Source organism: Tetrao urogallus (genome assembly GCF_951394365.1).
Source record: "Tetrao urogallus genome assembly, chromosome: 19".
NCBI classification, from domain to species: domain Eukaryota; kingdom Metazoa; phylum Chordata; class Aves; order Galliformes; family Phasianidae; genus Tetrao; species Tetrao urogallus.
This window is the reverse complement of record NC_136832.1, coordinates 3,549,369-3,573,916: the sequence shown is the minus strand read 5'-3', so window position 1 is coordinate 3,573,916 and position 24,548 is coordinate 3,549,369. Positions and strand designations below refer to the sequence as shown.

Sequence of the window (24,548 nt, the reverse complement as noted above, 5' to 3'; positions counted from 1 at the left end):
AGGGGTGCCAGGGAGCTGCTGCCATCCCGCTCCCCTCGGCCCTGCAGCACGTCTGTGTCTGTGCAGATGTTTGTATTATCTGCAGCCGATGAAAATATTCATTATCTTGTTAGCTGCTGCGGAGAAGGAAGTTCGGATTTGCATTTTCACAGCTAATCACGCAGCGCAGAGCAGAGCCTGTCACCCACCAGCAGCACTAATTGGGCAGGAGCCCTCCTGCTGCCCCTGCCCACGGGGAGCATAGCCAGGGCAGCTCCAGGAGAGGGGCTGGAAGTAGGCTGTGTGCTGGGAGGGTACTCAGTGCGGAGCTGTGGATGAGGAAAGGGTCAGAATGGGAGAGAAGGGGCACAAACCCATACAGGAGGGAATCGACCCCAGGGCACCCTCCTGGTGCTGGCACTGCCATCCTGAGCTGCTGCAGCACCCGGAGCTCCCCTCACACAGGTTGTTGGGGAGCAGCCCTGGAGATGGCCTCGCTGACCTGTTGGCTTTCCCATTGCTGACTTTTATGACGCTAATTATGGTTGGTGTTATTGCATACTTAATCTGCTTTCTTAAGAGATGGGGTGGAGATTGGTTTTACAATAATAACAGCTCAGATTCATAGAGTGCAGTGTGTCCCAGGGGGTCCTTGCTGGCTTTATAGCCTTACAGCAGCGCAGAGAGGAATCACTCCTCTTCCCTGCTCTGACACAGGACACAGCTGCTCCTGGGTGTGTGGCAACTGCACAGCTTTGAGCTGTGATAGCTGAGGCTCCCAGCACACTGTGTGCAGCTCCTTGGCAGCCATGACTGAGGCACGTCCAAGAGCAGGCTCCTGCTTGCACCATGGACACTGCTGCAGCTGCACCGCTACTCTTCATCAGTGCCAGCACAACACTGGAGCTTTCCCACCCAGGGACTACATCAGCCCACTGTGGCTCCTGGCTGCAGGCAATGCACACAGCAGCATGGGGACATTTGAGTTGAGCCAAGCTGAGCCATGCCTGCTTTCTGCCAGCAGCATAGTGGACCCAGCTCCTCATCCCCAGCCTCCAGCGATGCTTATGTGTATGAATGGAGCCTCCCGTGGGCTGCTGAGCTCTATAACCATCTCCTGGATGCAGGAGCTCGGGGTATTTGTGCCATCTCATTGCCTCAGTGTGGATTGGAGAAGCTGTGGAGGCACCCGTTGCATGCAGAGCAGCACAAAGCACAGCTCTGTGCATGCACCCCAGTGCTGAGCATTACCGGAGGGCAGCAGCAAGCAGCTGGCAGGTGTGACAGCACTGCCATTTGTCATTAGGTGTGATGGCACACAGAGGAGCTGGGAGAAGGGAAGAGGTGCTCCCAGAGCCTGGTGCAGGGCTGTGCTGTGTCCTTGTGCATTGCTCTGGGAAGATGAGACACAAAACCTGACCCAAGAAGCACGTTGTTTCATGGCTTCACTAATTAACTTTGCATACAGCGATGCAACTTTGCAGACACAGTGGCAAATTTCAGCTCATTAACCATATGGCCTCAGCTGCCTGGTGGAGCCAGGGAGAAACTGTTTTGGGCCACATCCTGCACTCAGGGCTGCCCCACAGGGATGGGGCTCCTGTGGGCACCAGGACTGGCCCCACACATGGATCTGTGCTGGCACACAGCAGCCGTTGCATGGAGGGAACACGGGCGACTGAACAGCACTGAAATGCCTTTGTCAGAGTGCCAACATATGCAGTGCATGGTGATATTACAGCCCTGCCGCTGCCTGTGGCTGTTTTTCCTCTGCTTCTAATGACTAATAGAGAGAAGACGAAACAATTTCTATTAGTTTCTCCCACGCTGCAGTGAGTTTCTTGTTTTCCAAACCTCATTAGGGTTTGTAATACCGCGGTGGTAGTCAAGAGCAGTCCGAGTCACCCTAGGGCAAAAGAAGAGCTGAAGAGATAGGATGTGCAGCCCGGGCTCAGCGCTGCTCCTGGCTCATATCCAGGGGCCCTTCTGATTCCTTTCCAAACACTTACGCCTTATCTCCATCTTAAAGGTTAATGATGAAGCTTAGGAGAAAAAAATGCTTAAGATCAATTGTTATAGAAATGGATGTGTGCACTGGGCAGAGAGCTGGGGCTGCATTCACATTGGAATGGCAGTGTGTGTGGTTCCTGGCAGGCTGTAGCAGTGTGGGGCTTTGCCTTTCGGGGGCTCTGACCCCAATCTTGCAGGCACTGCATGTGCATTGGGCACCTGCCTCGCGCCGGCTCCTTGGGAAGTCCCAGCGTGCAGTCCTGGCTCCTGTGAAGTCAGTGGGAGTTCTGTTATTTGTTGCCTCGTTACAAATAAGCCTAATGAAAGCAGCAGGCTTGGAGCTGCTTGAGCAACACTCAGGAGATGATTGCAAACAGCGCCCAAACCAAACGGCGGGAGGGGAGCTGCGAGGCGTGCAAACCCCAGCTGATGGCACTGCCTCCCCATGCTGCTGCAGGATGGCTGGCTGTCCGTCTGTCTGACTGCACGACACCTTCCCACCCACCTCAGTGAGCCACAACTGGCTGAGCTGTGGAGCCGGCAAGGTCAGCCCTGCAGCTGTGAGCCACGGCCGATCCCATGGAGCAGCAGATCCATGGAGCAGAACATCCTCCCATCAGCCCTCTGCCAATGGGCTTCTTCTACATCAGCCACAGCAGCTTTGGACATCCCCAGGACCTTCCCATCAAGTGAGGGTAGCAAGGAGTCTGGCACCAATGGGACCTCCAGGCCCTGCCACCGGGCTGCCGTGCAGCAGGACAGGCACTCTGCTGCTTTTCTCCAGGCCGGGGATGTGTCCACTTTTCCTCACCGCCTTCTCACTCAAACACTTTTTTTTTTTATTTTATTTTTCCCCACTTGAAACCTCTTGCAGGAAATCACCTTCGAGCAAAGTTTAAGCACTGGGAATTTCAAACCCGATGGGAATCATCCGTATATTTGCGAAGTTGTGAAAAATAGAGCTTTTGCATGGCAATGTTCTTCCAGCCCCGGTTCCATCATTAAGGCATAAATCCAGCTTTGTAGACCTTCGCTCTGCCTGCTCTATAGGCACAACACGTTGCTGTGGGAACCACAACTTTCTGAATTCGTTTTCACTCCGCGCCGTTTCAGCACGTCCCCAACAGGAGCTCCAGTGGGAGAAAGATCCACAGCGTTCTGCGAGGGCTCACCCCCAGGAGATGCGTTGTAGTGAATAAATAAATAGCTGTGTAATGGGGAGCAAGGGGGAGAGTGGGTGGAGGAGGGGAATAATAGGAGGTGAGCGACGGGCGGTGCTGGGTGTGAGGATGTGGGTGCTGGTGGTGGGGTCTGGGGGTTGTGCATGGGGGATTTGCAGTTTTGGAAGTGGTGGGCAGCAGGGAGCTGTGCCCTGTGCTGCTGCACGTCTCCGTGCCTGGCAGTGGGATGGCGGTGGGCGCTGCTGCTGGTTTGTGGTGTCGTCACCCATCGTGGGGTCACTAGGCCTGAGGAGGGGACAGGTGGGTGTTCAGACAGTTTGGGGCCACCTGGAGGAGGATGGGGTTCAGGTGGCTGCAGTGCAGGAGAGATGTGATGCTGCTTGGCATGGGCAGTGTGGAGAATCCATGTCATGGACCAAGAGCAGCACTAATGCACCCACAGGGCTTGGCTTACCATGAAGTGACGTCAGTGTTCTTGTCTTCCTCAAGCCCCACATGTGGACATCATTTGTTGCTTGCTATGTCTAGGTGCCCACGTGCCTGCCCACAGTCCTTGCTGGTCCCAGTCTCCCACAGGATGGTTCTGTGGCTCCGAGAGGATGCTGCGAGGCAGAGCGTGGTGCTGAGCACAGCACTGTGCCCGAGGACGAGGAGCAGCACGTGTGCCCACCAACATCCAGGAGCGTGCTGCATTCCCAGTGCTTCGTGATTTACCTCCTTGCAGCACCTCAATTTAAATGCTAATTCTCCCCGTGCTGAAAGGCGAAGCAGCTGGTGTGTGGTGTTGGGTGGTTATTGTGCACGCTGTGCGGCCAGGAAGGATGGCAGTGTGAGGACATTTGTCTGCACTCCCCCAGCCCCACCGGCCAAGTTTGGGAATTAGAGGAAAGCCCCAGGCCTGGCAAAGCCTTCTTGGTCTCCACTGTGTCCCATCTCGTTAATGGGAGTGGGGGCTCACTGGCATAATGAGCTGCATTTGGACAGCACTGGGCATGGTTTATAAATCATCACTGGTGCCTGAGGTCAGGGAGAAATGTGGGGAGATTTATGGCGTGCTTACCTTCCCCAGAGTGGCTGTGGAAACACAGCACCCTCGTGTCTGTCTCGTAGCAACTCCATAGATCATACTTTGTGCAATTACAAGGAGCCCTTTCCGACCATCCCTGGATCAAGCTGGGCTCTGCTGAGCTCACAGCTGCTCCAGAACTCTTCTCTGAAGGGATGTTGGCTCAAAAGCTGTCATCGAGCAGCCTCAGATCCACTGCTCCCTCGCTGTGCCATTGCAGGCCAGAACGAAGCAAGATGAACAAATTCTTGTTGCAGGGGAAGGCATCCTCCCCAGCTTCCATAGCAGAGCTGTGCAAAAAGCACAGTCCTCTCGTCATTGCTGTGCTGAACATAGCCACCCTGGATGATAATGTGATTAACATTAGTAGCTGTGCTGGCTTAGATAAGGGTAATTAAATCTCATGCTTCAGGGCATCAGCTAATCACTCGCAGGGTCATTTTAATTTATAACTTTTTTTCTTTTTTTTTGCCCTTTCCTGAATTTATTTACCCATCCACCACGATGCGCTGTGTGCATCCTCTGTCAGCTCCTCAGCATGTGGCTGCTCTGGGACCTGGGGGCCGTGGCCACATCCAAGACAGGCAGAGAACCCTGGCTGCCCCCAGGGACGCTGCAGATCCGTGGGATCCTGCGGGATGCCCTTGGTCCCTCTGTTGGCTTCCCGCTGGCTGTGTGATAAGTGCTGTAGGGCTGCAGCTCTACACTGCACTGTATCTCAGATTTATGGTGTGATCTGGGAGCTGTTGTTTAAGGTCAGGTTCCCCCCAAAAATCCCCAGTGCATGTGTGCATTTTTAGAAGGGCAGGAGGACACAGATGCAGCAGGGAAGCACGCTGGGCTGCATGCTTGGGGAATTGGGGCAGCGAGGCAGAAACACTTATCTCTGCAGTGACTCAGGATCTGTCAGCTGCCCCAGTGCATCTCCCTTGCAGGAGTGCTGTGAGCTGATGCCTTGGGTCAGTGTGCATTCCTGAACAGTAGTGATGTGAGGTGCTGGAGGCAGGACGAGAGGCAGGAGGATGCTGCAGGGACCTGGGAGCAGATCAGTGTGCTGCTTCTTCCCCTGATCCCACCGGAATACACAGGGCTTGGTGGGCATCTGCGGGCCCAGAGGGCACGAGCACGGCGCTGCTGCATCCCTCCCAGCTCTCCCCTGTGGTTCTGACAGAGCCCAGAGCATCGTGGTTCTGCTCCATGCTTCCAGTGGGTGCAGAAACTGTTGGTTTGTGCATGGAGGGCGAGGGTAACCGCAGGGTTATTAATAAAGAAGAGAGGAAGAGGAGCTGCAGCCCTCTGCCGGCTGCTGGCCCTCAGCACACTGCCCGGCTTGCTGCGGTCAGAGAGTGCTTTTGGCTGTTCCCCCCTCAGCCCTCCCCAGCACGGTGGGTGAGGTGGCAGCACGGTGGCTCTGCGGTGCCTGCCGTCACCCAGCGTGGCACAGCGGTGGCACACAGCAGGATGTGTGCAGTGGTGCTGAGCTGCACCCCGGGAGAGAAGCAGCTTTGGGTCAGGGAGGGGAGCAGATGCAAAAAAGTGCCATTGCACTGCTGAAATTTGGGCTTTGAACACTGCTGTGAGCATGTGCACACCCAGGTCTGTATGCACAGGACCCACTTGCACTTGGCCCTTGTTTTTCCCCAACCTTTGGACTGCAGAGCAGTTAAAGCAAATGGCATTACAGCAAGCAGCACTGCAGAGCACGGCTTTTTGGTAAATACCTTTTTGCAGAGGCGTCAGCAGTGACCAGCAGCTGTGCATACAGATGGGCCTCGCACTGCTTGCACTGCTCCTGCTCCTCAGCACAGCCCCTTCCCTCACTGGGACAGTGTCCCCGGTGTCCCCTCCTCCCTGTGCAACACACAGGGCTGGGCACACCTCTGCTGCCTGTCCCTTGCTGTCACTTGTGGGTGACACGCTGTCACACTGCAGGCTGAGCTGTGTCCCACACGTAGCATGTCTTCTCTCCCAGGTGTAGAGAATGCACTGGGATTGCAGTTCCCCATTTGCATTGCTCAGGGCTTAAAACAGCAAATCACTGCTCTGCCACTGGGGATCCCCTGTGTGATCAATGGGAGATTGTGAGCGCATGTGTGAGCAAGAGGTTTTTCCCTGCAGACAAATAAAACATTTTTTTCCCCTGGCAGTGACTGCAGTGAAGCTCCTGAGATTCCATCAGGTGCTGGAAGCTTTGAGATGTGGGGTGGGGAGGTGCATCCCCTGCTCTCCTCCTACATCCCTGTGTGCTGTTCTGGCTGCATCCAACCTGGAGCAGTGGGGAGGTTCCAGGAGGTGCTGCACCAGTGCCATACCAGCACGTGTGGAGATGGACATGTCCCTCCAAGCAGGATGTCAGAGCATCCCCTGAGTGTGGATGGGTGCAGGAGGGTTGGGTTGGGCTGGTGGGGGCCAAAGCCAGAGCTGATGGGAGGAAATCAGCTCAGAGAGAGGGCAGGCAGTGCCAGCCTGAGGGCTGACCTGGTTCTGCAGGAACCTCCTCGTTTTGTTGTGGCTCTGGGACGATGCAGAGCCTCCTGGCCTATATTCTGTCTCTAAGATCAATATTGAACATCTCCCCTCCTGCGTTCCCTACGCAAGTGCAGGCTTTGCCAGGAGGGGCTCGTCTCGCAGCCCTGTCTGCTCACCATTTCAAATAATTTCTGTGCTATAGTTGTTCTAGAAACAATTCATTAGGGGCCTATTATACAATGTTACCCCTGCTAAGGTTAGGAAAGATCCCACAAATGGTGAATTTGCAGCCTGAGCTGCGCTCTTTGGCTTTTTCTGGCATCTGCCTGTACATTGACTTTTTTGTGACCATGCTCCCTGGAGCAGAGCCGTGCCCGTGGCACTGCTGGGTGACCAGCACGAAGCTGCACATGATGAGACGTGAGCAAATTAGGCTGCTTTCCTCTCAACGCTGCCTGCCATCCCTCCCACAGCACACTTTGGGAATCCAGGCCAAAAGCAGCAGGCAGGTCCCCAGGCTGGCGGCGGTTCTGCTGTAAGCAGAGAGCTGCAGCTCTGGGGAGCTCGTTAAGCATCACCTCGCAGCCTGCAGACGGGGCAGAGAGAAACCCCCATCCTTGCTAGGACTGCTCCCAGGAACCCACCTGGAGGTGTCCCTCGGCCGTGCCGCCCGGCCGCAGCCTGCATCCTTGCTTTGCAGTTGTCTTTTTCTCTCCGCAGGGAGAACAACTTCATCAAGGACTTCCCGCAGCTGGCTGATGGGCTGCTGGTCATCCCGCTGCCCGTGGAGGAGCAGTGCCGTGGGGTGCTGTCTGAGCCCCTGCCCGACCTCCAGCTCCTCACTGGTAAGAGCCCGGCCCTGTGGCCAAAGCGCGTTCTCCCAGAGTTGGCCGTGGGGGCTGAACGGCAGCTGTTCCTTTGCAGGAGACATCAAGTATGACGAGGCGATGGGTTACCCCATGGTGCAGCACTGGCGGGTCAGGAGCAACCTGTACCGCGTGAAGCTCAGCTCCATCACCCTCTCTTCAGGTGAGAGATGCTCAGTGCACAGGAGATAGAGAATCATAGGACCGTTTGGGTTGGAAACTCCACCATCACCACCATGCCAAGCCATCAGCCTACCCTGCTGAGTCCCATCAGCAACATTACATACCTCCAGGGATGAGGACCCCACAGTGGCCCTGGGCGGTGACCTGCTTCATTTTGGCAGAAGGGAAACTGAGACAGGGAGGTGGGCACTTGGTTGCACACAGGGCTGGAGGCAGAGCCAGCATGAGCTGCTGAGCCTCTCCGCGGGGGGATTCCTATGAGCACGTGTATACACACATCTGTGACAAAAAGCACATTTGTGGTTTTACAGGGACCCAAACTGTTTGTGAATGCAGGTCCTGTCGTGCAGGGAATGGCAGATGAGGAAGGGGCAGGCGGGAGGATCCTGCAGCCGTCAAAACATTTCACTTCCACGTTTTTATAACTACACGTTTTGTTTCAGAGATGCTGAAACGTTTTGTTGTGACCTGAAATGTTTTGCTTTTTCATTTCAAAACAGCATTTTTTATTTAAGAAATCAACCTATTTTTAAGTGGGGAAAAAAAAAAAGAAGATCTAGCACAGCCAGGCTGCACAGCCCCAGAACGAAGCAGCCTGCTTGGAGCTGAACAAAGTCTTTGGGGTCAGCTCACAATGAATTGTTCCAGCTTTTTCCTTCCACCACCCTTCTCCTTCAATCAACCAGCCAGGCAGATAACCTCGTTTGGGTGACAGATGCAACATATTTTCTTGCAGTGTTTTCAGTTCCACCATTGAAGCACAGCAGCAATAGGGGCCCTCTCCAGCAGTGCCTCTGTGATCTGTGAGCTCTGCAGAGCAGTCAGGGTGGTGTCACTGCTCTGTGAATGTCCCAGCTGTCTGCATGGCTTGGCAGGAGGTATTGCCTTGGTGCAAAGCTGCCACAGCCCACTCCACGGATCCCTGGGCTGCCCCCAGCTTTTCTAAGCCTAACGAATGGTCATACAGGGTATTTGTGCTGGGGGTGACCTGCTGTGCCCTCTGTGATAAGTCCATCTTTGCATCAAGACAATATCTGTGGTTATGGTCTGGCAAAGGCCATGCACATCCCTGGGGAGAGCGCTGCCCCATGTCCCTGCATCCCTCAGGATGGCCTGGGCTCACAGGAGGGTTTGTGTGTACACACGTGCATCCTTGGAATCTGCTTGAGAAATCACTTGGGGAGAGGACTCATTGCAGGATGGCAGAGCCTCAGCCCTGTTAAGCCACAGGTTGTGCATTGTAGCAGCTGATGCAAACCCCAGCAGAGCAAGGGGGAACATGTCTGCGCCCTGTGGGGGCTGTGTGCTGCAGTTTCCCTGTTCATCCCATGCTTTGCTCCTGCAGGCTTCGCCAACATCCTGAAGATCCTGAGCAAGGACAGCAGCCGGGAGGAGCTGCTCTCCTTCATCCAGCAGTTTGGCTCCCACTACATCGCTGAGGCTCTGTACGGCTCCGAGTTCAGCTGCACCATCCACTTCCCCAGCAAGAAGGTGCAGCAGCAGCTGTGGCTCCAGTACCAGAAAGGTGAGGAGGGCAGTGCCCTGAGCGCCGCGTGTTTCCATTGCTCCTTGCCATGGTTCACCCCCAGCCCTGCTGCCGTGCCCCGAGCCGGGGGCGTGGGTGGCTTTATGGAGATGTGACATAATTGAGCTGTCTGAGAATAGCTTCGTTTTATTGCTTGTGACAATGACAGTCTTTAAGGAAGTGTATTAAATCAATAGCAGACTCATTGTGCTACACTATAAATAACGAGTCACATCATTAAACAGGGCAATAAACTTCAGGACTTTGAAGTAATACAATTAGGTTATGTTTATAAAAACTCCCTTATCGCTGTAGCCTTCCATTTGCCAATCCATCTCCCTCCTCCAGGGAGCTCGGGCTATTCCTGATGTTTTTCTCTTGAAAATGTCTGCACTGCTCCTTAGGGCACGCTGCAGGGCTCAGGAGCTGACAGGTGCTTCCATCACTTCCATCTCTTGCATTGCATCCATCCCATCCTGTGTGCTGCTGTGGTCAGTGCAGTCCAGCTCCTGCAGTGCGTTCTGGTTCATTTTCCCTCTGTCTTCCCAGCGCAGCACTCCTGTAAGCGTGTTCGTAACATCCTGTACTCATTTGTTTTGTTTTTAAAGAGTGATAAATGGAGTTTGCCAAAGCAGTGCCCCCGTTTAGCAGGAAGGAGCGTTGCGGAGGTGTGCTGCTGATGGCTGCTGATGTGGTGATGCGCTCAGACACGCTCAGCCCTGTGCAGATGTATCCATGGGGAGAGGATCCCAAGCAGCTCCTGTTCCAAATCCTGAAGGATGCAGGGGGGATGGAGGACAGTCCTGTTCTGCATCTGTGTGTTTAATCTCTGGCTGTGCTGTGTTATTTAGGTACTAGGTGTTGGCACTGATGTTCTTTGTGCACGGCTCTGTCTGTGACATGGGGCTTTGGCAGCCAGCAGGATTGGTGAGGTTCATCTCTGGGGTCTTTGCTACAGTGGAAGAAACAAGTTCTGTAGTTGGCTGCTTGAGGATGCTCAGGGCTCTTGCAGAGGTACCAGGGATGCTGCCCCATGGGCAGAGCATCACGAGGAGCCCAGGGCTCTCTCCTGGAGAAAACCCAGTGAAGAGGCAGAGCTCGCCACTGATGGAAGATGGATTTGATCCTCAGCTTCTCCCCTGATTTGTCCTCATTTTAGCAGTGTTGTATGGAGGATCTGGATAAATAGCCCCAGCTAGATGGTTCTGGATGCAGTCTCAGCTCAGAAACAGCTCTGTCCTGCCGTTCTCCCACTGCTCCTTCCAGCACTGCTCCAAGTGTGTGTGCATATCATCTCCCATAGGTACGACAGCAAGGCCAGGGTGAGGGCCTCCCAAAGCAGGGGGAGAGGAGAGGCTTGAACTAATTGAAACGGCACCAGATATGATCAGAATGCATGCTGTGGCATGCTCACAGCATCGTGCTGAATTATTTTAATACTGTAATCAACTTCACAAATCAACTCGTGGGCCTTAGGAAGAAGCTGCTGCCAGGAAAGAACATGATCAATATGTTGAGACCTCATGGAAAACACGGCCAGTGACATGGCTTAGCATCTGGGCGTCCATTTCTGCAGCCATATGGAGGAGAAAGGGGTGCAACTCTTGTGGGGCTGGCAGAAGGTTTGTGTCTTTGGGACAAGCAAGCTGCAGGCACTGCCAGCATTTGTGGGCTGCTCTACCTGTGGAAATAGGGACAGTATTCAAGCAGACCGGAAGGAAGCTTCCTCCTGGAGCAGTGGGAGCAGCCTGGGGACAGGGATGGGGACAGGGATGGTGAGGGTGGCACCACACTGCCCTGCGTGGGGCGATTTGTGGGGATTCCTGGGTGGCAGAGCCCTGTTCTGCAGTGGAGCTGCCTGCCACGTCCAAAGGCATGCAGGAGTGAATCCTGCAAACATGAAAGGTGGGGAGGCCGGGGCTGCTGGCTCAGCCCCTGCTCAGACAAATGCAGACACTTCCCCAGGCTCTCCTCTAGGAACTGTGTGAGCAAAGCAAACCAAACCCAAATTCTATTTCATGCTGAGCGATTAAAATCCTGTTTTCAGGGCTTGTTTGCTTGGGCTCTGTGCAGTCAAGCAGTGCTTTGGCTCAGCAGAGGGGCTTCCAAGCAGGGACCTGCAGATCGACCTGGCCATCGATCTGTGCCACGGGAGCCTGCATCCGTTTTTCCTGTCATTGAAGGCAGTGCTTAGTCCTGACGGTACCTCATTAAGTTCTCACCAGTTGTGAGAACATCTTCGTTTGGCAGCTGAGGCCAATGTGACAACCCAGGCCAACCCCTGTTGTGTTTGATTGGGCCAGGTCTGCCTGGGATGGGGCAAATCAGCTTCATAGAAGGCCCATAGTGCTGTGCTTGCGGTCTGGCTAATAGGGGGTGCTGACAGTGCAGTGCTCTGGCTGGGGCTGAGCAGTGCCTGCACAGTGTTGGGGCTTTCCTGTTCCCTGTGAGCAGTCTGGGGCTAGGCAAGAGGCTGGGAGGGGAGATTTCGGTTAGATTTCAGAGCAAATGCCATACTGAGAGGGCAGTGAGGCCCTGGCACTGCTGCCCAGAGCTGTGTGTGCCATCCCTGGAGGTGCCTAAGGCTGTGGATGGGGACCTGGGCAGCCTGAGCTGGGGGCAGGCAGCCCATGGCAGGGGTGGTGCTGGGAGCTGTAAGATCCTTTCCAAACTAACCATTTTATGGTTCTGTAGTTCTCTGAGGGCACAGCCAAGCCCAGTAATGTCACACTCAGCAATAAAACTGGAGGTAGAGCAGTCACAGAGACACCATCCCAAAGTGCACAGAAGAGAGGGGCTGCACCCGTGGGGCTGCTTTGTTCACCAACACACACGTTGCACAGAACTGCTTGCTCCCTGGCTGGATGAGGAGCAGAGCTTGGCAAGGAAAAGGACATAGCTGCTCCAGCAGTACCATCTGACAGCCCCAGTGGGATTTCCTGAGCGTCGTTCTCCTTGCTCGCTTGCTCCTACTGCGATACACAAAATGCAGAACAAATGTCTGTAAGTGCTCTGGCACTTAGAGAAAATGGAGACGTTATCAGCCGTAATGCAGAGAGTCTCGTCTCGTCAGGCATTTGAATGACAACTCTTTTCCTTCTCACCTTGCAGCCTTGAGCTGAGCCTCAGCGTGGGAGGTGTGTGTTCCCCAGCTGGGAAGAGCTCACCTCTCCCGTGCCATAGGGATTTGGGAGCGGGGCTGAGGTGCCTGGGGTGTGCATGGGCACAGATGAAGAGGTTTTCAGTACCAGAGTGTTGCACTGCTGTGTAAGGACTGAGAGATGCTCCCTCTCGGCAGCTGATGGCTCACTAACGCAGGAGGGGCTGTGCTGACAGCTGCTGTCACATTCACTAAGGCCTCCTGACCATCCATCACCCTCTGCCCGCTTATCTCCCTCGGATCATGTGTCTCTGGATGTGTTTCCCTGTAAGAGGTTACAGATTTCATGCTTTCTTGTGAACTGAGCAGTTTAGACAGGGATCTTCATGAAACATAATCAGCCATAGGATGCAGCCTAAGGGTCTGCTGGAATAGCAGTCGTATCCTTCAGGGCAGGGTCTGTGGGTCCCTCCTGTTTCTGCATGCTCTGAATCCTTCATCCCTTCAGGTCTGGTACTGCCATGAACTGTCCATGGGAACCTTTAGCTTTTAGTTCCTACACACAATCAGGTGCATGAAGAAAGGTGAGTTTTGCACCTATTAAAGGTTAAAGGTGGCCTTCCCTTACACTGCTTGGTCAGAAGTAAAGCACTTTGAATTGCCCAATCCTTGAGATAAGCTCCTACAAAACACCACTCCGTTACCTTTGCAGCACTCTCCCAGCTTGTGGTTTAGATCATTATGTTTATTTCAAACCCTCAGATTTTGACATTTTGCTCAGAGGAGGAAAAAACAATCTAGCTGGTTGCCATGAAATTTAGTTTAGACTGAAGTCTGTGCTGTGACTCAGTCTGCTAAGCGACCTTATGCACTGCTCATTGTAATCCAAAATTACCAGGCGAGTAATTAGTTGTGCAAAATGAAATAACTTAAAATCCTCACATGGAGTAATGACCCAGAAAAATCATTTCAGCTATACAATGGAAACAACTCAAAGCATCTGGCTGGAGTTTTACTTTTGTAGCTCTGTCCCCTTTGATTAAGAAGCACTCTTCCACTCGTCCCTGTTCGAAACCGTGGCTGTCGGCTGCTGCCCAGACCAAATGTTACAGCACACATAAGCTGTAACTGATAAACTGGCAGCCCGTCGCCGTTTAAAGAGCTGCTCCATATCTGAGATGAACACGGGTAGTAACAGCCTCTCCCCAGATGAGCAGCTGTGCTGCGTGGCAGGGGGGAGCCTGCATGTGCTGGTGACACATGGAGGTCTTTGAAAGCTGAGTACAACACTGCTTTGCTCCCCTTTGGCTCCATGTGAACGCAGACCTGTTGCAGTGTTTATCACCACCAGTGAGCTGTGAGCTCTCCTCCTGGCCCCTGTGAATGAGCTGCCTCTAAAGCCGTGCAGTGCTGAGGCAGGAAGTGCAGGAGCACCGCTGCCATTGGATGGAAGAAACTCCAGGCTTTGTTTATGGGGTGGGAGGAGAAGTGTTAGATGAAGTTACGTGAGAGCTGCTCAAGAGATCAGATCTGTCCTCCCCACTGTGACGGCGCAGGAGGGGTCGAGCAGCCATTGTGTTAGCGAGGCTCATTCCCACCAGCCATGAAACACAATCTGCCACCAAAGGGAGAAGACAAAGTGCTTTTAATAACAAAATGAGCCGTCTGCAATGCACTGTTAATTGGATCAATTTTTCCTTTATTAAAAACTGAACACATACGTACAACCAGACAAGTTCTTTCTCCAGGTAGAGAGCAGAAGCAAAACTATTTCATCACAAACCTTAATTGCCCCGTTTCATCTCATCTGGCAAACGATCACAGCATCACACTGGGGGCACCACAGCAAGAAATACAGCTCTGCAGCATCAACTTCACAGTCAGCCGGGTTGTGGCAGGGAAAGGGCTGAGGACAACAGATTTCCTTCTTCCCTTCCTGAAACCTCAGCCCAGAAGAGCTGCAGACAGAACACAGCCAGGCAGCCCTCGCCCTGCCTTGTCCCACCAATGCATGGCACAGCAGTGTTATTTTTCCAGTCTCTGAGCAAGCAGCAGATGACAAATGCTTTGTTTGAGCTACGTACCCAGTAACAGACCGGGGTAAACAACAGCTCAGCCCATTTGCTGGACAAGCTTTTATGTCCCTTTAAGCACACCAGGAAACATTCTTGCTGGCAGAGTGATGTTTATTGCAAAAAAAAAAAATTCCATTGGAACAGAAAGTGACAGAGGTACATATTATCATAGATAATATTGCTTCAATTATTCAGGTCCACAGTAGCTTCCTGCTTGGAGCAGTTCTTAGAAACAGGAGAGATGTTTAAAAGAGATCAGTAGGAGAGGAACTGACATTACCATAATACTGGAAAAAATGCCTTGAGTTACAGTGTAATTAACTGCAGAAGGTGCCAGTAATAGTAGTCATCTCCCAAAAACATACATGCAAGATGAGATCAGCTCCCCAAATTGCTGTTACATACCTCAGGCAACTGCCCCCTCCCATCCAGAAAGAGAAGCAGGGAATGTAAATAGTTGTGTGCATATCGACAGCCTCAGCAAATAAACAGAGCAGTGCAGGAGGGAGGGGGGTTCAATTCCCTTGGGCTCCTTTAGTGTCTTCCATCATCTGCCCTGCTAATCATCCCCTCTTAGCTCCTACCTTCTTCTCAAAGATCTTTCTACAGTGCATCACACTGAGAAGAGCGGGATGCTGTCCTGCTCTTTAGGCAGCTCCATCACACACTTGGGCTCCTGCTGCGTGCTGTGGCTGGGCACAACAGGGAGAGGGAAAAAACAAGTTCTGCCAAAGGGTTCTGCTCCCAGAGCTGCTTCTGGAAACCCCATCACTGCCCTGCAACAGGCTGGAGCAGCAGCTGCTCTGAGGGCTGTTTTCCTTCCCTGCTTCACCAGGGAAAAGTATGTGAGAGAGTAAAAAAAAAATCACCTGTTGCTTACATGTTGTAGGACAAGCAGCAAACAATTTGCTGTTGCATGGCAGCCACCATAAAATCAGCTTTTATATTGTCTGCCATGCCCCCAAATTTGCAACTATGTTGTTGATAGCAACAAATAAATGCACTGCAGCGTAACTATTATCTGTGGCAGATTAACATGCTACCACTGTGCCCGATTTGAATGCGTCCTTCCTTCAATAAACTATTCCAGGCAAGCAGCACCACACTGAGGTACACATTTATCAGTGAGGAGAGTAGCACTGTGGGGGCTTGGTTCACACAGCTGCAGTTTTGTGCTTCATTTGGCCCAAAGCCGTGATGAACACGAACTCTGGTGCCTGCTGGTGCCATAAAAAAGCTGAGGAATGTCGTGATTTGCTGTGCAAGGAGAAAAAGGCAATGCACCAATGGATGTGCTTTGGAGTGCTAAAAAAATTTAAATGAAGCAATCCCCCCCACCCTCATCGTGGGATACAAAGTGCAGACACGTGGAAACCTGTTTGCAAAGGTGACGATCCGGAATGCAGGTAGTGAGGTGCAGGTGAGCATAGAGTTGTGCGTGATCTCATTTACTCCCACCTCCCAGTCTTCTTCCCCCAGCCTTTCCCTCCCCCCAGATGAAGGTAGCAGACACTCCTCCCAAAGACAGTTCCCAAGACACATTTAATAACAGCACGCTTCTGAATATCAACAGATTTCCCCTGATTTTTTTCCTCCAACCCCCACCCTCCTCCCCCTCCCCCCTCCCCAGCAGAATTCTTAGCAGTAATGATAACCCTGTTGCCATCAGAGGGCAGTTTTCTGGCTCAGCTCGGTCTCCCATGATTGCACTGTACTCACTTCACATTGAACAGACACGGTTCACAAATGGCACGACAGGGGCGATCTCCTGAACACCAGAAAAACGGAGAGAGAAAACGCTCAGTTTGAAAGTAAAGCTCCATCTCGGTGCAGTTTAAGAGGGCTATTTTGTTTTATGCAGTGCTGCAATCAGAAATTGCTTTCTGTACTAGTTGCCCAGACAACTGCTACTGAGTTCATCGCGAGTACCATGGCGAGAGAGGATTGCCTCTCTAGTCCCCTGAAGGAGGGTGATTTAGGGCAGTCAGTCAGTGTTTATGGCACAAAGAAAGGTACAGTGGTTGAAGACGTAGTCAATGCAGAACAAGGAGGTGAGAAGGGTTAAGGAGCGACTGGTCATTTTAGCAAAAAACCAACATTCCAGAAGGATCTCTTCCTTCATGCTCTTCTATTCTATTGTACAGATTCAGAAGGAGAAAATGCAGACCGCCACCACGTTAGTTATTTTGTTCCTAAACAAAAAACGTGATGGTCTCCGTGCCAAACCCCGTTGGGCTGTGGTGCAGTTTTCTCAGTGGTTCCTGTCAGATTGCAGTGAGGCTGGAAGAACTGCTGCTAGTGACAGGGGCTTTCCCCAGAGAAATGCCGTTAAGGGGTGGAGTATCTTCTCAGATGGTAACTGTAGATCTTAATGCAGTGATCCCAACAGTCCAGCACCAACAGCTGTCCTTTGGGAGTAATGGCAATACCAACCGGGCAGGTGAGTCCTTCCCGGATTAAGATATTATAGCCACCTCCTTTAGGAAAATGCAGGATTTCCTTACGGCTGCTGTCAGCAACGATGAGGTCTCCCCTGGCATCTACACACATCCCAGCAATGCACCTGAAATCCTCGTTCTCGGAGAAGAAATGGCTAATCTGGCGTCCCAGCTGCCCGTCCGGGCCAACAGAGCCGATTGAAAAGCCTCCTTCCAAGTGGTGTTCGTACTGCCTGTTTTCCAAGTTGAGCCCCAGCCCCTGAGTGAAGTATATGGTCCCTTCAGCATCACAAGTGACAAACTTGGGGCGCACTGCGCTACACAAGCAGGTGTATTTCACCACCCCCACGCCGCGGTCCACGGTGAAGCACCACAGCTTCCCCCCTTCCACATCAGTCACCACGAACTGTCCGGAGGGCAGAGCTGCGATGCCCCAGGGCTTGCTTAGCTGGCTCCTGTGACATGCCACACAGTGCCCATCCATGGTGTACACCTTGACAGAGTTATCGTAGCTGTCGGTCACACCTATCAGGCCATGGCAATTCATGGTGACAGAAAGGGGAGTCAGATTGGGCAAGTCTGCTCCAAGGAAGCTCAGTACAAAGCTATCGATTCCGCTAGGGCTCCGGCGGATCTCCTTCAGGAAGCCCTTGCGGGTGAAAACCTGGATTCGAAAATTGCCTCGGTCTGCCACAAGCACCTCTCCTTGGAGAGTGACGTACAGGCTGACGGGCAGATTGAACATCCCTGGCAGGCTGCCCTTGGAGCCCATCTTCTTGATGAAGTAACACTGCTGGATGCTTGCAGCTGCTTCGGGCATCCTTGGCTTGGCTGGGGAGGAATTCGGCGTGCAGCTGGCTTCTTCTTGCACCAAGTCAGGCTCTCTAAATGATGCCGATGAGGATGCTGCAGTTTCCATAAGCGATTCTTCCAAGTTAACAGTCCGGGGTTTCTTCACCACCTGCCCAATCTGCAGTGGTCCCACATGGCTCACTTTAAGGAGTTCAACCTCGTGAAGGATCAGCTCCCCTGGGAGATTGTTTGTTAGTTCTGGTTCTTCCTCGTCTGCTGCATCTTCCAAGAGAGCTATATCTCCTTGCTTTATTTTGGCAAGGAAATAATCACAGCGAGACAATATCTGCACTTCTGCTAAGTTCAGCAGATAAGCTTGTTCCTCCATTACCTGATTATTTACCTTCTCCACTTCAGACAAAGAAGTGGTGAAGAACTTGCGTGACCTGGCCAGTTCTTCCTGGATCTTGCGCTCTTCTTTGCTGTAATCTTGCAGAACTGCTCTGTATCTAGATTGCAGGTCACTAGAAACACCTTCCAGAGATGCTTTTCTTTTCTGCAGATCATCCATGAGCTCCCGAAGTCTGGCAAGCCTTGTCCCAAATTCCCTCCTACGCTCTTCAGCAGCCTCTTTGATAGCAATGACATTATGCCCTTGGGGCATGTGCGATGTCTCCTTGCACGGCTCACATAAAACCAAGCCACAACTCTTGCAAAAGTGTCTTGGCAACCTTCTCCCACAGACTTTGCACATGAGGAGACCAACCACTTCCCCCAGCCCCGTGGTGTCTATGATCTTCAATACAGTAAGATTGTCAGTCAGCTGAGCTAAGGTTTTGATCCGAGTGATTTTGCTGCAAAAAGGGCAGCGAATCCCGTTAATGCTGGTTGCTAGGAGCTTCTCCAAGCACTGTTTGCAGATGGTGTGCCCACAGTGTAAGAGCTTGGGTCTCAGGTGCTCCTCAGTAAAGGACTCCATGCAAATGGGGCACTCCAGGACCTCTCGGAGTGCGTCTGAGTTGAGCTGAGGGGCAGAAGCCATGGCTTTCCACAGTCAGCTTTAGCCAGTGCAGAATCTGGTACTCGCATGTATTCCAAGGTTTTCCCAATTCTGTCCAGAAAGAAAAAAGAAAATGTGATTTATGTCATCAACAGCATTACATGTACATGCAGTTTATTTCTGATTTATCTCCCAGATGCGGAAAACAGAAACCCGGTTGGCTTTTCCACATGTGAAAAGGGTAGATTTATCTTCGCTAATCTCAGAGTGGGCAAATCCTAAAACTAACTTGCAGCTTCCAGTGCAATGAATTATTCACTTGCAAAATTTATAAGTAGAACTGAAAGAAGTGTAATGGCAGCAATAAGGAAGCCCAATATATATTGATGACTGAATCATCTCCTCATGGTGCCCATCTCCTGCTGCCAAGCCTGTGAGTTTACATAATTTACTCTGAAATCCAGAGAGATTAAACCAAGCGTTCAAATGTTGCGCATCAAAAGAAGAACCAGATGGTGCAATGCTTTAGGACATTAATATATCACCTCTGGAGACCTGCATTCAGATAAGACATCAGACATGAACAAAATAAATGTGGTTGGTTTAAACTGCTTTTCTAGAAAGCCAAAATAAATTTTCAAGGTTTCATATGTTTGCCAGGAGGTAATCCTAGAAGGAATGATTTGTCAGCTTCCACTTGGTCTGTGATTGACTGTTTATAGTGGAAACATGCGCTGATGTCTTTAAACCAGTGTACTTCATTAACCTCTGCCATGCTGCATCATGCAAATAAATACAGCTTGATGCAACAGCGTTGTATCAGGTATTAGCAGAAATGGAGCTACCAGACAACTCCAAATGCTTGATAATACAGACTGCATGTGTTCACTCTCAGGTCTTGAACTTAGCTTAATTGCACATAATTTCTCTGTATTCCATAATCTTGCAGCATTGACTTCACTCTTGTATTTTGGTTCAGTTTTGTACCACCGTGGTTGCCATTCAACTTCAGTCCAGTTTCTTCATCCTCACATCCCACGCAGCAGGGAGCAGATCCCAGCAGCTTCCTTGCTGAAGCAGCCATCCATTCAAAAGGAACAGAACAGGGTTCACATCATTAAGTTATTATTCAGCAGACTGAGTTTCAATACCTCTGCTACTGCATTGCTTAGCCGTTAAAAGAAATGGGGAGAAAACATTTCTTCTAGGGGGAGAGGAGGAGAAGGAAGTAGTTAGTCTTTAAAATGAAGAGCTGGTCACAGAGGGAAGCAAGCAGAAAGCTTTCTTCCCAGTAATGGCTGCATGCACGCAGCACTCTTGCTTCCCTGCTGCGTTTGCCTGCTTCGCCCTCAGGAGCATTTCAGACAGAAAGGTTCAGTGTATTTCAGTTTAGCGTTTGCTCAAGTGGAAGGAGACAGCTGTAACGAAGAAAAGTTCTTTATGTCCATACAGAGAAAAAAAAAAAAAAAGATCTGAATTTATCAGCCCACATTGCAGGGATGGGCGCTGCAGGATCTCCACCGGCGGGGACCCAGGCTGGGAGCTGACCCCAAATGGGGGCACAGCCGCTGTCTGGCTCTCAGGTGACACCACTGGAGTTCCACGGCACTTCACAGCCTTCCCTTTCCTGCTGAGCAGCACCTCAGCTGTGGAGAAAGGAGCCTGGGCACTGCTGTGCAGATCAGACACGTTGCTCTGAGGGGTGGAGAGCAGTGTTTTAAAACAAGGTCTACAAATTCAGCATAGGATGCAGGATTTGTTACTGTTGTTTTCCTTGGCAGTGCAGGAGGAGCTGCTCGGGAAGGCGCGGGCACCAGGCGAGGCGAGGGGTTGCACAGAGAGCTGCCGTCAGATCGCGTGTTTTCGTCAGTGTGAAATAGAGCACGGGGTTTTCTTTGCTTTGAACTCAGGCTCGGTTAGAAGGACGCTTTGTGTGATGTTCTTTTAATACGCACAGCCCACCTACCGCATGCACAACCCTCCTATCGCACGCCAGCGCGCGTCTCAGTGCCGCGATGCTTTGGCAGCGCTGTTACCCCTCAGCACTCTCCTCCCTCGGTTGTACCCCACATCGGGCCGTTCCTCCCGCACAGAAAACGGGAAGCCCGGGGCTCGCCTGCCTGCGGGGCCGAGGCCTGGCCAGGCCCCGTGCGCGGCCCCGCAGCGCTGGAGGAGCGCCTCCTCCCCCCCGGCCCGGCCGCGCCGCCCGCAGCGGCGCCAGTGCGGCCCCGGCGCTCGGTGCGGTGCTGGGGGTGCTGCCGCCCGGCCCACCCCTCCCCGCCCCGCCTGCAGGGGGCGCCACGCGCCGCGGGGCCCGCTCTGCTCCTTACCTGCTCGCCGCTCCCGGGCCGCGCGCCGCTCCCCGGCATGCCCCGCGCCGCCGTCACGTGTGCAGCGCGGCGCGCTGGGAGGTGGAGTCCTGAGGGGCGGCCCCGCAACGAGCGGGAAAAGGGGCGGCAGCGCCGAGAGCGGTCCGTGCTGTGCGGGCGGGCTGGCGTGCCGCGTGTTTCTGTCAAAAGAATAACAACAAACAAAACCAAAACCAAACAGCACTCGAAATGTTTCCCTCAAGAAGAGTAAAAGCCTTTTTTTTTTTTTCTCCCTCATTTTATTATGCAGCACTTTGTGCTGAGGTCCCTGCGTGGCTCATAGAGCCACAGAACCGCGGTGATGGAAACGTGGAAAACACCGCGAGTGGGAAAGGACCCCGCAGCTCCACACAGCACCAACCCTGTTCTGAGAGCCAGCCCCGGGGGCCGTGCCCACCTCCCTGCTGGGCTCAGCCTTTCCCCAAGCCCACCTCACCCTGCTCTGGTGGAGCTCCATGCCATCAGGCCCTGTTGCTGTCACCAGGGAGAAGAGCTGAGTGCTGCTCTGCTCCCTGTGGGGAGCTGCAGGCTGCCATGAGGAGCTGCAGGCTGCTATGAGGGGCTGCAGGCTGCTGTGATGGGCTGCAGGCCATCATGAGGGGCTGCAGGCTGCCACGATGAGGTGCAGGCAACCATGAAAGACCTGCAGGCTGCTGTCATGTCATGGTTATCACGTGGCATGAGGCCACAGCCTTCCTTTGGTCCCACCTCATGCCGGGGCAGCCCAGTGCTGTGGTCGGGTTTTGCTCGCACGCCGTGTGTTGCCTCATGCCACAAATCTGTTTTTCTTCACTTGGAAGCAGCCTGCAGACTCCCAGCGCAAAACTGCCTATTTTTAGATGCAGAATGGCTAATGCAATCAGTCGATTGGGCAGCGCACACAAATATCACAAGTAAATAGGTGTGCAGCTGTGGTCACATATTCAAGGACTTGCACAAGGCACGTCCTGCTTGGCATTCATTCCTTCCCACAGTAGTCTGGGTCCTGGGGCAGTGGCTGAGAGTGGTGCAGCTGCAGTAGTGGGAAAGGAAAGGTTTGTGGGGAATTGCGCTTCCCCTCAGCCAGGGGAGAGCATGCTTTGCCTTGTTCTTGAAGTGAGAGATGGGCGCTGCGGGCTCTGTGCTGTGTTTTAGGGACTCGGTTGGTGAGTCAAGATTAAAAGAGTGGAGGTGGATGAGGTGGAGAAGGCGTGTTGGAGGATGGAGCACTGCGAAAGGAGGCTTGCTGCTGAGGTACCTCCCTCCTCTTCCTTCTTTTCTGCCACACCATGCCGAGAACAGATAGAGCTTACAGCAAAACCTGTGGCCACTACTCTCCTTTTTATGTGTCGTAACATCTGAATGCCTCAGAGGAAAATAGAATTGCTTGGCAGTGTCTTTTCCATAGCGTGTCAGTGAGGCTGCTGAACACCACTGCTTCCCTGGTCAGGACTTGAGCAACCAGTGGACTGGTCACTCTTCAGTCCCAGTACAGATGGGATGTGATGGGTGGCCTTTCTGAGCAGCAGCCCCGGTCCATGGGATGGTTTGGGGTGGGAAGCTGGTGGGACTGCATCCCTGAGAGCGTTGTGCAGGATTCTTGCAAAGTGCAGCTTTTTGCTTCCCACCAGGCCTCTAAAGGACATTGCTGCACAGGTAGGGTGGAGGCTGCTGTTTGTGAAGCTCTCCGTAAACAATAAAAAGAGAAGGTAGCATAGCTTTCTGTGTGAACTCCTGTCACATCTGTCACGTCTGTGCCCAGCCCTCCATCTTTCCATCGTTCTCTTCAGCAGTCTTGGTTGCCGCAGTGGAAATGCATGCTGTGCACTGGGGCGGGCCCTGTAACCCTTCCCAAACACAAGGAAGGGTAGAGTCACCTTGGAGGCAACTCCTGCCACCACCTTCTTGCTCTACAGATTTTAACTGGCTCACAGCACGTGTGTTCGCTCAGATCCCTCTGCTGCTTATGCCTGGAAGTAGAGGAGGGTGATTCTATCACCCAGGCACAGGACTAATGAGCAAAGTCATTAATCATATAATCAGTAATTTTCCTCCTACCTCTTTCCTCCTCCTCTCCATCCCTCTGACCTTTCTATCTGGCCTCTCTTCTCCCATCTGATGGGTTCTGCTGGCTGTAATCAGAGGTGGAATTTAGCAACCAGACTGTATCTGTTAGGAATGTCTAGTTTTGGGGCATCCTCTGTGGGAGCACAGGTGGAGAACTGTGGCATGAAGAAATTCCATCTGTGGAAGAGGCGAGCCATCAGTTGAGCCATTTGCCATGATTGCTGTTTGCGGCCTCCCTGTGCGTGGGGAGGATGGCACATGTGTGCCATGCTGGCAGCCATGGGGCTGTGCCCAGCCCTTGTACTGGAAACCACAGTGCATCTTCCATGTACTTTGTTCACTTGAGCAGCAACTGGGAAACAGCAGAGATAGCAAAGCAGGCAGTGAAGGCACTTGGAAGCAGAGCAGATGCGAACCTGAACTTGACTCGCAAAGGAAAATGAATGAGATTTATGTTTGCGTGCTTTTGTGCTGTGCTGCAAGCCCTCAGTGACAAACCTCAGCATGAACCTGCTGAGCTCCAGTGTGTCACTGGGATGAGCTGAGCATGGGGAAGGGATTGCTCCCACCTCCCAGGGCTGCCTGGTGGTGCAGCTGGGGCCCGATTGGATGTAGTTGTGGGTCTGGGTGCAGCAAGTTCTGTCTGGACCTTTGGGTTCTGTTATCATGTTCATCACATGAGGCTCGTTCAAGCCCGTGGTCTGGAAGAATCTCTGGACACTGGGCTTACATTTGTGCTAATCGAGCCGTATGTTGGTTGCAAGCAGCAGTCAGAGCCGGTTGTTCGCAGAGGGATGCTGACGTGGGGACCAAAGTGGGGTGGGCAGCCAGTGCTGCTGGGGTGATGCGGGGCTGTGTGGATGCGGTGGGGTGGAATGGGTTCACGGCCACCGCCATAACACGCTCTGCCATTCAGGAAAGCTCCCCGTGGGGTGACAGGGCGTGATCCGCACCCGTGGGTCTCCCTGGAGGGGAGGGCTGGTGCCTGCCGTCCTGCTCCGTGCCACCAGAGGGCAGCAGGTCCTCGCGGAGCTCCGGCCACCGCTGTCCCGCGGGGATGGGGACGGCAGCCCGGCGCCATGGGGTTCCCACGGACACCCGCCAGCAGCAGCGGGGCAGCCCTCGTGTGCTGCTTCCCTGCTGGACGGACCGTGCTGATGCTCAGACCTAAGCTGCAGGATGCCGTGCCACGGGGCGGCTGCATGGCCTGAAAGATGAGGAGCAGATCCCACAAGATGGGGAGTGGTTTCTCAGGGATCCCATGCTCCTCACAACCCGTGCATGTGCACGGTGCACGCAGGCACTGCTGTCTGCTTGGGGTTCAGCTGTTACAGCGTGCCCTGCTTGGCAGCAGAGACTGGTGCTGTGCTTCTTGTATACAGCGGTGCGGTGCTGCATCCCCCAGCATTCACACCCCCACACTCCTTGCAGTGCCCATCACTAGCACTG

General features: G+C 53.0%; 2 protein-coding genes across 2 annotated transcripts in view; one reads left to right on the top strand and one right to left on the bottom strand.

Moving 5' to 3' along the window:
• Nucleotides 1–24,548, top strand: part of ASTN2 (astrotactin 2) — a gene marked incomplete at both ends in the record, with an annotated part of 256,968 nt that overhangs the window by 146,477 nt on the left and 85,943 nt on the right. The window contains 3 exons of the mRNA XM_079544565.1: nucleotides 7,426–7,550; nucleotides 7,630–7,734; nucleotides 9,100–9,279. Of these exons, the coding sequence (XP_079400691.1) occupies nucleotides 7,426–7,550; nucleotides 7,630–7,734; nucleotides 9,100–9,279 (410 nt within the window). The remainder of the gene's footprint in view (nucleotides 1–7,425; nucleotides 7,551–7,629; nucleotides 7,735–9,099; nucleotides 9,280–24,548) is intronic.
• TRIM32 (tripartite motif containing 32) lies at nucleotides 16,783–21,053 on the bottom strand (the record flags this gene model as incomplete). Its single annotated transcript, XM_079544838.1, is given in 6 exon segments — nucleotides 16,783–18,735; nucleotides 18,737–18,790; nucleotides 18,792–18,795; nucleotides 19,641–19,701; nucleotides 19,704–19,755; nucleotides 21,015–21,053. Coding segments are annotated over 6 exon segments (2,163 nt in total).